Below are 13,683 nucleotides of genomic sequence, written 5' to 3'. Positions count from 1 at the left end.
TCCTTTTAAGAAGGACAAAGCAGGCCAGGCATGGTGGCTCACACCTGTAATTCCAGCACTTTGGGAGGCTGATGCAGAAGGATCGCTTGAGGCCAGGAGTTTGAGACCAGCCTGGGCAACGTAGCAATACCCCATCTCTATAAAAATAAAAATTAAAAAGTGAGCCAAGGGTGGTGGCCCAAGCTTGTAAGGAGCATTGCTTGAGCAGAGGAGCTGGAGGCTGCAGTGAGCTAGGATCTGACCACTGCACTCCAGCCTGAGAGACAGAGCAAGATCCTGAGAAAAGGAAGGAAGGGAGGGAGAGAGGGAGGGGGGAGGGAGGGAAAGAAAGAAAAAGGAAGAAAGGAAAGAAGGAAAGACAGACAAAACAGACGGGAAGAAGACCGGGAGTGGTTGGGTGGGGAAGGGGGAGCTGCAATATTAGAATGATTAAATTAGGCCAAGCATGGCCTCCCTGAATGTGAATTTTTGAATGCTGACCTTCAAAGGCGGGGCTGATTCTCTGAGCAAATGCTTCGAGGCTGGAGAGGTCTGGAGCTTGAGAGGGTCGGCAGAGAGACAACAGGGCTAACGCAGGAGCCAGGGGGAGAGAGTAGTAGTAAGGCATGAGGGACAGAGCAGGGACAGAGCAGAGAGGGCAGTGTCCTGAGTGTGGGCGCCGACCTACGTTAGGGACAGCACCTGGGAACTTAGAAATGCTCGTTCTCAGGCCTCGCCCCAGACCTCTGAAGCAGAAACGCAGGGGTGGGCCCAGCTGCGTTTGTTCTAACAAGCCTTCCAGGAGACTGTGATGCACGAGAAAGTTGCCAGCCCCTGGAGCAGGGGTCCCTTCGCGCTAGGACTCCAGATCATTGCGGTCCTCTCAGTCTCCCTAGCGGGGCAGGGGACCCGCCCAGCGCTCTGCTGATTTGCCCAGCGCTGACGCCCAACCTGGGTTTCTCTGTTGCCCGCCGCGCCCCGCGCCCCCACCCAGCTACGGCAGCCGCGCCCGGGTCTCCCCACAGACCACCCAGGTGTCCCGGGAGCAGCGCGGCTACACCACCGCGTCTGGGGCCCCGACGCCCCAGCTGCAGGTGCAAAGGGCGCCCCGAGCCGGGGAGGCCAATCGCGTCCGCGGAGAACGCAGGGTGCGGGCAGGGGCGCATCCCTCGCCGCCCGCGGTCGCCCAGCACGCCCGGACGCGCGAGGCCATCCAGCTCCCCGGGGGCGTGGTGGGGGCTCCGCGGGCCTGGGCCTCGGGGTTCGCCCGCCGCTTCCCCCGGGAGCCGCTGCTGCAAAGCCAGGTTGGGGCTCCGGGCCGGGCCAGCGCCCTCTAGGCAGCGGAAGTGCAGCTTGCTTTACATCCGTCCTCCCCGCCTCGCAGAGTTGGGAGAAGGCAGGCTGGGGGGTGTGGAAAAATAAAAGGAAAAGTCCTTGCACCATGTAGATCAGCGTCCCCCACGCTGGCACCCCGGCCGGCCGGGGACCTCCCAGCCTGCGGCCATGAACGCTAGCAGCGAGGGCGAGAGCTTCGCGGGCTCCGTGCAAAGTAAGTGCTTTTCCGGGCGCAGTGCGCGCTCCGGGGCCCAGTGCGCGCTCCGGGGCCCGGGCCCAAGCACGTCTGCGACGCAGCCAGCAGGCCCGGGGCCCCGAAATCGGGGTGACGGCCCGGAGCCGCGTCTCGGGGACCGCTGCGGGCGCGCGGTGCAGGGGGCGCCGGAGTGGGCTTGGGGTGGGGGGCGCACCCGACCTGACGCAAGACGGGGGGCGCTCTCCAGCCTTGCGAGACCCCTGCGAAGGGAACGGTGGGGGAGGGCATGCCGTGCAGACAATCGCCACCCCCTCAGGGCATTCCCGCCCCACCAGGCGGAGTTGGGGGCGGGCGGGAGAGAGGGAGGGATCTGGGGTAAACGGGGTAACACTGATGGGAAAACTTCTGCCTCAGTGGCTCACAATTAGACCCTGGAGATTGAGGGAATCTCCAGATCTCACGAGGTCCCGCCGGCTCATTGCAAAGGCTTTTCCACATTAAGGGTGGAGATCCGAATGGGAAACGCGGCCGTGGACGCTTTCTTTGGGTTTGGGGTTCAGTTTTTATTTAACTGATGAGGACATCAGCGTTTTTCAAGTCCCTGGTTTCTCCCGGCGTATTGTTTCCCAAAGTGTGGTCCAGAGGCTGAGTGCAGCCAGCCACCTGGGAGCGCGAGCGTGTATTTTAAAACAGCTTGCTGGGCCCCACCCATTCAATCTCGGGGGTGGGGCCGGGGATCCGCTGCCCTTCCTAGCTGCCTGGGCAACTCTGAAGCACGTGAAGTTTGAAAACCCCTCTACCAGGGGTTTGAGGACACCTGGCACAGAGCAAGCTCTCAGCTTGTTCGCTGCTACTGTTAACAGTCTGGGAGACATTGGGTCCCAAATTTGGCGGGGTATTCCTTGCATTACTGTGAAAAGCACAGATTTTCCTAAATGCCATCTTCCCCACCCCACCCTGTTATGACTCAGTATCTCCTAGGTTGGGCTCAGATTTGTCCATGTTTAAATAGTGTACCTCAATAATAACCCCAGCAGGTAACATGCTGGGGTATTGGCGGGAGGGAGGACTGCGCTGTTAGGAACACCATCCCATTTAATTCTCATAACAAGCCCGTGTTTTTCTTGGAGAAATTAAAAACAAACAAACAAAAACCCCATGAAGTAGAAACCTCTCTTCTCTCATTTTTCAGATGAGAAAACCCAAGCACAAAGTCATTGTTTTTAAGTGACACTGTCAAGATGTTGACAAAGGTCTATGTCATTACTTTTGCACTTTCCATATAGCAGTGACATTATTTATTATTAAAATTCTTTCATTCTGGGTGTCAGTCCTGTTCCATCATTAAGGAATCGTCAGCAATGCAAGCTACTTCATGTCTCACTTCCTTGTTTTCTTGTTAGTTCCGTGTCTATCTATCTCTCAGTTTCATTCCTTCCATCCATTGATTGCAAAGTGCCTAAGTGCATCCCTGCAAGATGATTTATCACAGTGCTCAGCCCAGTCTCCTGAGCAAGTCAACCAAATTGTATTTCCGAACAGAGATTTCTTGTCTTAGTTAGACCTGGGCAAAATTGGACCTAATGTAAATATCTTAGAAATTTTCAGAAAATTATGGTGCGTAATTTTATCTAACCATTATATGCTCAAAGGTAATCTTGTATCATTTAACTTGGGAAAAATTGGAAATTATGTAAATACCTTATTGCTGCTGAGAAGATTGTAATGCATGGACACCATGGAATAATGTGTTGCCATTAAATAATGATATATATCAAGGTATTTTAATTATATAGCATAATGTTTATGCAATATTTAGGAAAAGGATTAGTGTTACATTATGATCTTATGAAACTTTTAAGTGTAAAGAAAATGAATGGAAGATTTTTTTTTTTTTTTTTTTTTTTTTTTTTTTTTTTTTTATTTTTTTTTTTTTTTTTTTTTTTTTTTTTTGAGACAGAGTCTTGCTCTGTTGCCAGGCTAAAGTGCAGTGGTGCAATCTCAGCTCACTGCAACCTCTACCTCCTAGGTTCAAACAGTTCCCTTGCTTCAGCCTCCCCGAGTAGCTGGAACTACAGGTGTGCCACCATGCCTAGCTAATTTTTTTGTTTGTTTGTTTGTTTGTTTTTGTTGTTGAGACAGGGTTTCACCATGTTGGCCAGGATGGTCTCAATCTCCTAACCTTGTAATTTGCCCACCTTGGACTCCCAGAGTGCTGGGATTATAAATGTGAGCCACCACAGCCAGCCAGAAAGTATTTTATAATTTTTATGGTAGGTAGAGATGGAAATATTAAGTGATTTTCCCCTTTTTAAACATGAGTTTTCTTTTTCTTTTTTTCTTTTTTTTTTTTGAGACGGAGTCTCTGTCACCCAGGCTGGAGTGCAATGGCTTGATCTCGGCTCACTGCAACCTCCGCCTCCTGGGTTCAAGCAATTCTCCTGCCTCAGCCTCCTGAGTAGCTGGGACTACAGGTGTGTGCCACCATGCCTGGCTAATTTTTTGTATTTTTAGTAGAGATGGGGTTTCACTGCGTTAGCCAGGATGGTCTCAATCTCCTGACCTGTGATTGACCCACCTTGGCTTCCCAAAGTGTTGGGATTACAGGTGTGAACCACCACACCTGGCCGAGTTTTCTTATAATAAGGCAAAGAAAAATTTTTAAACAAAAGTTAAGGTAATCATACTAGTTAGAGACTTATTAATTAGTTCTATGTCTTTATTGAACAAATATTTATATAGCACCTTCTAATACAGTGCCAAGTACTGGGCTAAATGCTTTGCAGGTATTAATACAGTATTAACTCTCAATATTACTACTATCAAGAAATAATGTTCCCGCCAGTTAGGAGTGAATTTGGGCTACAGGTGACAGAAATCCAAATTATACTGGCCTAATTAAATCTGGAATTGGTTAATTCCAGGGTTGACTCAGGGGAATCCATGAAGTAAAGGGCAGAGCCTGCAGGGATCTCGGCATTTTCCTCATAGTTACAAGATGGCTACAGAAGCTCCACCACCACATTTGCATCCAAAGCCAGAAGAAAATGGGCACAGTGCTAGCCATATCTGCTCCCTTTTCATCATGAACACCAAACTTTTCCCAGAAACTCTTTCAGCTGTGTGCTGGAGAAGTTCACAAGTATGTAGGGGACCAAGATTATTTAGACTAGTGGTTCTCATAGTATGTGTGTTGGGTGAGTATGTCTGCAAATGTGCAGGAGGATCAGTTTTCATGATGAAACTGATTTAGTTGGGATAGGAGATGGCTGCTGTTTCTGCAAAGTGCAGGGCAGCCCTGCACGTCTGATAACTTTCTTGCAAACAACGCCACTGGCACCCATGGGTAACAATGCAGCATGAACCATCATGTGGATGGTTGCTGTACATTATTCCAATGCTCCCCAAGTTAAATAATACAAGACTACCTTTGTGCATATATGGTTGGACAAAATTATGCATCATAATTTTCTAAAAATGTCTTTTTTTTTTTTTTTTTTTGAGATAGAGTTTCACTCTTGTCCCCAGGCTGGAGTGCAATGGCATGATCTGGGCTTGCTGCAACCTCTGCCTCCTGGCTTCAAGCGGTTCTCCTGCCTCAGCCTCCCAAGTAGCTGGGATTATAGGCACATACCACCATGCCCTGCTAATTTTTGTAGTTTTAGTAGAGACTGGATTTTACCATGTTGGCCAGGCTGGTCTTGAACTCCTGACCTCAGGCGATTCACCCACCTCAGCCTCCCAAAGTGCTAGGATTACAGGCGTGAGCCACCAGACCCGGCCAATTTTCTGAAAATTTCTAAGATATTTACATTATGTCCAATTTTCTCCAGGTCTAAGTAAGGCAAGATGTCTCTGTGTAGAAATATGATACCTTGCTGCCGGGACACAATTAGGATTCTGTTTGTAAGAAGAGGGAGGTGGAGTGGATATTGAGCCACCACCTAGCCAAGCCTGCCACCATGCCTTTTCTTCCTAACTATGAGTCTGGTTTGCATTAGAATTCAAAGCTATTTGGAATTAATATGTTCCTTTCCCTTTGTCCCATGGAGTTCCAGGTGGCACAACGGTGCTGGTGGAGCTGACTCCAGACATCCACATCTGCGGCATCTGCAAGCAGCAGTTTAACAACCTGGATGCCTTTGTAGCTCACAAGCAAAGTGGCTGCCAGCTGACGGGCACATCCGCAGCAGCCCCCAGCACGGTCCAGTTTGTATCAGAGGAAACAGTTCCTGCCACCCAGACTCAGACCACCACCAGAACCATCACCTCGGAGACTCAGACAATCACAGGTACAGCTGGAGCAAGGGGGAGTTGGCCAGCGTTGGCCTGTCTATGTCTCAAACACCTCCACGGAACTTGTTAAAAATATAGATTCCCAGAGCCCACCCCCTGGGGTTGCTGATTCATTATTTTTAACAAGCTCCACTGGGAAGCCAGCTGCCCAGCCAGGTTTGGGAGCTGCTAGGTTAAAACGTTAAATGTTAGCAGTTATAAATGTTGTCACATGTTACAAAATAACAGACAAAAGATTTCTGAAACATCTCATGAGATCTGGTCGTTTAAGTAAAATTTTAAAAAGAGAAAAAAATTAAAAGAAGATCTCTGAAACAAAAACTCCACATGCTAAGGAAAAAAAGATAGCAGAAAATACATTGCAATTTTTTTAAAAGTGATTGTTTTAGGTGTGGAAGTATGTGTACAATCCTTGAGTTTGCATTACTTGTGTAAAGGAACAAAAAGCGTGTTGTTGTTTTTTTAAAAAACCTGTAAACAGGCACTGATATCTCCCTCCCCTTGTACTGCTGATCAGGAAAACATCCCTGTTCTCTGTGGTGTACACTCACTCCACCAAAAATAAATTACAGATGGGTCCAAAATTTAAATGTACATAAGAAAACCATAAAAGCAGGACGGGCGTGGTGGCTTGTGCCCAGCACTTTGGGAGGCCAAGGTGGGCAGATCATGAGGTCAGAAGTTCAAGACCAACCTAGCCAACATGGTGCAACCCTGTCTGTACTAAAAATACAAAAATTATCTGGGCGTGGCGGTGGGCACCTGTAATCCCAGGTCCTAGGGAGGCTGAGGGAGAATTGCTTGAACCCGGGAGGCAGACGTTACAGTGAGCCAAGACAGCATCATTGCACTCCAGCCTGGGTGACAGAGCAAGACTCTGTCTCAAAAAAAAAGAAAGAAAGAAAACCATAAAAGTTCTAGAGGAAATATACTCACACAGTTATACCTGTATAATCTGTCTTAGGGGGCAGGAAGAAAACTTTAACATTATGAAGTAGCCCATTTATGAGATAGTCCTGGATCCTGTGGGGGAAACAGATAATGTATTCCTTAGCTAAAGGCATTTGATTCTAAAAAATATATTCATATGTAACCAAACAAGGCTGGTTGTGAACCACCCCCTCAAAGAAAAAGAATCATAATGTGATTGCGAATGAAGTTACAATTTTTCCAAAGTAAAATACAGTCTAAACAAAGTCTAAAAGAGAATCACTTGGGGGAAAATTTGTGGCATATATGATTAAGGCCTAATATCCCTCCTATACAGAGAACTCCTACCACCAGTAAAAGGAGATAAAAAGTAGGAAGGGGAAAAGTCAGTGGGTGATTTACAGGGGACGATTGGATTAAAGAGAGGTTTGGTCACCTTAGCAATTACAGAAATGCAAATCAAAACACGGCTTGTGGAAGAACACTGATTTCATTTCTAGGGATGTAAATTCCTATAACCTGGGCAATTTTGTGATAGCTTTCAAATATTAAATTTAAAATTTCTTAGTTTTAAAATGTACATAGACATTTATCCAATAAGCCTACAGCTAGGCATTTATCCTATAAAACTTCATAAACAGTCCAGGCACGGTGGCTCACACCTGTAATCCCAGCACTTTGGGAGGCTGAGGCAGGTGGATCACCTGAGGTCTGGAGTTCGAGAACAGCCTAGCCAATATGTCGAAACCCTGTCTCTACTAAAATACAAAAATTAGCCAGGCGTGGTGGCACATGCCTGTGATACCAGCTACTCGGAAGGCTGAGGCAGGAGAATCGCTTGAACCTAGAAAGCAGACGTTGCAGTGAGCAGAGATCATGCCACTGCACTCCAGCCTGGACAACGGAGTGAGACTCTGTTTCAGAAAAATAAAAAATAACAATAAAAAACTTCATAAACAAATGTATAAAGATATTCACTTATAGCATATACTATAGAGAAAGTGGAGCCTTTGTAGGTACACATTAAGAGAGAGTTAGATATGGCCAGGCACAGTGGCTCACACCTGTAATCCCAGCCCTTTGTGATGCCAAGGTGGGAGGATCACTTGAGGTCAGGAGTTCAAGACCAGCCTAGTCAACATAGCAAGACCGCACTTCTACATTAAATTTTAAAGATTAGCCGGTGTAATAACAGACACTTGTAGTCCTAGCTGCTCAGGAGGCTAAGGCAGGAGGATCGCTTGAGCCAAGGAGTTTGAGGCTGCAATGAGCTATGATCACACCACTGTACTCCAGCCTGGGTGACAGGTGATACCCTGTTTCTAAAAAAAAAAAGGGGGGGGGGCGGAGTTAAATAAATAAATACCAAAGATTCCAACAATGGAATATGACTTGGCTTTGGAAAGGAGTGGGGTTGGATCTGTGTGTAGTCACAGAAAGATTCTCAAAAGTATGTGTAAAAAGAAATCCATATGCATGCATATTGTATGGTATTATATTCAAGGGAAGTTTCTAGAACAGGGATGGGGCAGGTAATGTAAATGACAGAAGTTGTCTGTGGGGGAGGTGTTAGAGAGTGGTGGGGACTGTGGTAAAGTGGAGAAATCACGCGTGCCTCATCCAAAAGTGCAGCTGTTTTTTGGATTCAGCCAGTTAGATATTTGAGTTTTTTGGGGAAACTGAAAATGTGAAATTCTCCAAATATAAAACTTTGTTGCCAAACAGGATACATCTCTGAGGCTGAGTGAGTCCATAAGGTCCTTCTGGCTTATTCTCAGAGAATGTTTACCCAGTAGTCTGGAGCTGAAGAGTGAGGAGCATCAGAGGTCAGGGAACCGGCCAGTGCAGTGGTTCACACCTGTAGTCCCAGCACTTTGGGAGACCGAGGCGGATCCCTTAAGTCTCCTTGGGATTTCAAGACCAACCTGGCCAACACTGCAAAACTTCGTCTCTACTAAAAGTACCAAAATTGGTGGCGTCCACCTATAGTCCCTGCTACTTTGGAGGCTGAGGCACGAGAATCTCTTAAGCCTGGGAGGGGGAGGTTGCAGTGACCATGCCACTGCACCCTGCACTGGGCGCCAGAGCGAGACTCCAACTCAAAAAAAAAAAGCGGGGGGGAACCAACTTTCCCCTTATGAGGTATCTACTGGGACGATCTTTGAATTTTTTTGGCAATAAGCTAAGTTTTGTGGGGTTTTTCCTTAGTGCATCCAAATTAATGTTTCTACTGAGTTTTTTAAACAGTAGACATTTTGAAATACAATAAAACTGATCCCCCACAAACCTTAGCAAAACGACATTGAGATCTTCCCACTGTCTCCTAAGTTTATGTTCATTCCCAAGAAAAGGTGAAAACCAGAAAACCCTTAAAGGTGGGCCTGGTAGGACCGAATTATTTTGCAGCAGGACCAAGCAAAGCGGCCTTCGGGGAAGGGACATGGCCAAGGTCCCACCACAACCTCAGAACAGTCCTGGGACATGTGTTTTGTCCCTTATCCTAGCAGTCTTCTTCCCAAGGGTGGTGTTTGCTTTCTTGTCCTTAAAACCAAAGTCCCAGTACCTCTCACGCTGGGTGGGACCCTATGAAACACGTGTCCTGCAGCATGGGAGGCTTCCAGGCCCACACTTTGTACTTGGGGCCTTTGCTTCTTTCTGGGTTCTGAGCCTTCGCTGATGCGTTTCCTCTGCCTGAAATAACTTTCCCACCTTGGCCTGGCTGATGCCAGCTCAACCTCAAGACCTTAGGTTTCATGACAACCTTCGCAAAAAAGGATCTGCCTTCCTCTTGGGACACCGCCCTCTCCTCTATATTGCAGCAGCCATGATGAACTTTTTTCCATTTTTGGAATGAGCCACATTTCCTCCAGGCTCAGACCCTTGCCTGCATTGTTCCTTCTGTCTGGAACTGCCTTAATTTTTATTTTTATTTTATTTTATTTTGAGATAGAGTCTCCGTTCTGTTGCCCAGGCTGGAGTACAGTGACGTGATCTTGGCTTACTGCAACCTCCGCCTCCCAGGTTCAAGCAATTCTCCTGCCTCAGCCTCCTGAGTAGCTGGAACTACAGGTGCGCATCACCACGCCTGGCTAATTTTTGTTGTTTTTAGTAGAGATGGGGTTTCACCATGTTGGTCAGGCTGGTCTTGAACTCCTGACCTCATGATCCGCCCACCTTGGCCTCCCCAAGTGCTGGGATTACAAGCATGAGCCACTGCACCCGCTGGAACTGCCTTAATTCTTATGTCAGAGCTAGGCTTAAGGGCATTTTCTCAAAGACCCCTTCTCTGCACCACACACTCTTCTCCCAGATCAGGTCATGCCCCATATTTAAATGATTACTAGAGGAATGACTTTGAGGTCTGTCTCTATCACTGACCTGTAAGCCCCTCTCCTGCTCACACTGAATCCCAGCACCAAGGCACTTATTATTTGTTGAGTGTGAACCACTGCTCAAATTGCATAAACATCAGGAAAGCTGACCTCACAACCAAATAACTGCTCCCTCTTTTGTCCTCCTAGTTTTTGTTTGTTTCTTTGTTTTGTTTTTGAGACAGTGTTGTTCTGTTGCTCAGGCTGGAGGGCAGTAGCGCAGTCGTGGCTCACTGCAGCCTTGATCTCCTGTGCTCAAGCAGTCCTCCCACCTCAGCCTCCCAAGCAGCTGGGACTACAGGCATGTGCCGCCACCTCATCCAGCCAATTTTTAAATTATTTGTAGAGATTGGGTTATGCTATGTTGCACAGGCTGGTCTTGAACTCCGGGGCTCAGATGATCCACTAATCTTCAGCTCCCAAAGTGCTGAGATTACAGGCATGAACCACTGCACCCAGCCCTTCTATTTCTTTGTTCAAAGAAGTTCATCCTTCTCTTAGCATTTCCTCGGCCCTGCGATCATTGGATCTTGCCATACCTGAATTTTGGTGACTGCCCTGAATGCTCAGGCCAGTCGTGGGGTCCTGTTTGTGCCCGGCACACAGTGCTCAAGGGAGCTACCCCTCAGAGACAGACTGTTGGACTTGCATCCCCATCCACGACCTAACCGCCCAAGGCTGTGGGCAAATCATTTACTCTCCCTCTCACTTAACACTCCCCATCTGTAAAAAGAGGTTATAATACCTAATCATCACTGGGTTATTGTGAGGATTCTGCGATAATCCACGTAAAGGGCCTGAGATGGAGAAGCTGGGTTCAGTGAGCGATCGCTTTTATAAACGTAGAGACTAATAAACAGGTGGCGAAAGGATGGCGCGATCTGCAGCGTGCATTCTCTCTGCCTGACTCAGCTGCTCCTCCTGATGGTTCCTGCCTCTGTGCCAACTAGACAAGCAGAATTCTGCCTCCTTCTCTTTTTTGCACTTATTAGGTTGGTTTTCTGGGTGCATTTCTTCCTATTGTACTTCGAGTTTCCATTGGCTGGCAGTTCCCAGACCTGCTGACAGACCGCAATCCCCAGGCTCTACCTCCTGAATCTGAATGTCTGGAGCTGAGGCTCAGGCATCTATATTTGTAACAAGTTCCTGAGGGATTCCAGGTCTCAGCCAGGTCGGAGAGTTACTCACTGCCCAAGACCACCAATCCCCCAAATGGTGAATTTCTGCAGATATCCTCAGCCAGACATTTTCCAGATGTGTTTGTCCTTGATTAAACCAAACCCTTTCTCATTCTCCAGTGTCTCCTCTGCCTGATAATACTTGGGTTTAAAGTAAAATTTATTATCTGCCTGCTAGCTTTGAAAGCTGCCTGTTGTCTGGCATATGATTTAAGAACTTTTGTATGGGAACTGTAAAATTACATGTGGATGCTGGTGGAAATGCATCTCATGTGCATTTTCTAAGTTCATGGCTTCAAATCATGGGGCTTTGCAGTCAGGTCCCTGAGTTTGAATCTTGGCTGCATAAGGCCTTAGTAACCCCATGACCGTGGCAAATTACATTACATTCATTTCAAAGTGAGGATAAAGATAAACAGAGAGGGAACAGGGTTTGGTCATGAAGAATCTGGGGTCCTGAGACAGACGGCTTGGGTTCAAATCCTGGCTGTACCACTTGCTAACCATGTGACCTTGGGCAGGGTACTTTCACTATTTGTGTTTCCATTTCCCCAGTAGTAAAATGAAAGTGATAATAGAACTCATCTCTGATGGTTCCAGCCAGGCTTCATGGAAGACATTTCAAGCTGTCACTGTTAGCTGTCATTACTTACTCAGGGGGCTGTAAAAGTAAACAAAACAACACACGGGATAGTGTTAGCACAGAGCTCATGACAAGCCCTCTGTCAATATTAATTGAATTGATCACTTGACCAAGAATGGTTTTTCCTGCCATTTCTGGTTAATTCCTACTCTTTAAGTCCCAGGTTAAAAGTCACCTCCACCTAGAAGCCAGCTCTGATTTCCCCTTCTCCCGACTTTAGCAACTAGGTTTCTGTTTTCTCAGCTAGTATGTATCACAATTGTAACAAAGTAGTCTTTAATCAGTTACAGAGAAGTGAATTCCAAGGCAGCTGCAGGGGCAGTCAACACAGCATTTGCAGCAGCAGATACTGCCATAGGGAGGGAGAGGGTCTGTGGCAACTAGCAGAGAAAGAGGAAAGCACCCCTGACAGCCAGCAGCCATCATCAGCTGCGTCTTTGTGTTGCTAGGAGATGGGCTGGCTCACAAGTAGGCCACACTGTGCTACTGTTGAACATACACCGTTGTTCACAGTTTCACAAAACACCAACATCAGACAAGGCCACTCTGACCGTGGTGGGCAAGTCAAAAACAAAACTACATATGCCATCATGTGTGAGCCCAAACAAAATGGGAACACTGTCCAAGCCACAAAATACCAAACATCCTCCTCCCCACTGTTAATCTGAGTGAGTTACTTCTTTACCTATTAAAGATTCAGCCTTGCTCTCTCTAGCCTTCTTTCCCTCTTGATATTTATTAAAATAACAAATCATAGTTTTAGCCCCTCTTGCTGGTGCCTCTGATGCAGGTTTTCTTGAACCTCCTCCAAAAGCACCTAACATCAGCCCCAAACCTAAAATCAAATAAGTTCTTTCTAGCACCCTCTGAGGTTGCCCTTACTGCAATGAGTAATAAACTTATTCAGTGAGAGGGGTGTTGTCCCTATTGGTCTTTGGCCAAAGGACAATGACTTAGGGAAGGCCCTACCTACCTAATTGATTTTGAAAGCCTTAAAAAAGAATCTGAAAGTTCAGTTTGGCCCGTGAGCCCCAAATTAGTGGCTCAATTTCTAGTTTACTAGACTGTGAATCTCCCTGCATACAGAGACCTAATCAGTCTTATTTTCCTGGCACCCAACACCAGGTCTGGCACATCATGGGCACTCAATAAAACAGCTATTGAATGAGGGCAGGCAAGGGCGGCTGTGATGATTAAATGTGTTTATGCCGCTGAAGCACATGGTGTGTATGTCATGTGCCTCATCATGAGGGCTTGGTGACGGTGGCTGAATTAGTCCATTTTCATGCTGCTGATAAAGACATGCCCGAGACTGAACAGTTTACAAAAGAAAGAGGTTTATTGGACTCAAGTTCCACGTGGCTGGGGAGGTCTCACAATCATGGCAACTGGTGAAAGGCACGTCTCATATGGCAGCAGACAAGAAAAAAGAGCTTGCGCAGGGACACTCCCCTTTTTCAAACCATCAGCTCTCATAAGGCTCATTTACTATCACAAGAACAGCACAGGAAAGACCCACCCCCATAACTCAATCACCTCCCACTGCGTTCCTCCTGTGACACATGGGAATTGGAGGAGTTACCATTCAGGATGAGATTTGGGTGAGGACACAGCCAAACCCTATCAGTAGTATTAGGGCCATTGTGGGCCAAATGATGGAACTCAGATAATGGAGATGCTTGTCCTTGGAGAATTCCAAGCCCTTCAGGAAGAGGAGGATTTAGTTGTAAGGCATTCAAGCTCACCTGTTTGTGA

General features: G+C 47.1%; 1 protein-coding gene across 3 annotated transcripts in view; it reads left to right on the top strand.

Moving 5' to 3' along the window:
- The first annotated feature begins 1,001 nt into the window (after window positions 1-1,001).
- Window positions 1,002-13,683, top strand: part of ZFP64 (ZFP64 zinc finger protein) — a 96,269-nt gene continuing 83,587 nt past the window's right edge. The window contains exons 1-2 of one of the 3 annotated variants that reach the window (XM_017496880.2): window positions 1,002-1,528; window positions 5,563-5,802. In XM_017496880.2, coding sequence (XP_017352369.1) covers window positions 1,483-1,528; window positions 5,563-5,802 — 286 coding nt within the window. In that variant the 5' untranslated portion in view covers window positions 1,002-1,482. The remainder of the gene's footprint in view (window positions 1,529-5,562; window positions 5,803-13,683) is intronic. The other 2 variants (XM_017496881.2, XM_037727258.1) reach the window with 2 other exon arrangements.

This window comes from Cebus imitator, unplaced genomic scaffold (assembly GCF_001604975.1).
Source record: "Cebus imitator isolate Cc_AM_T3 unplaced genomic scaffold, Cebus_imitator-1.0 Scaffold224, whole genome shotgun sequence".
NCBI lineage: Eukaryota > Metazoa > Chordata > Mammalia > Primates > Cebidae > Cebus > Cebus imitator.
This window is presented reverse-complemented; position numbering and strand designations above follow the sequence as displayed.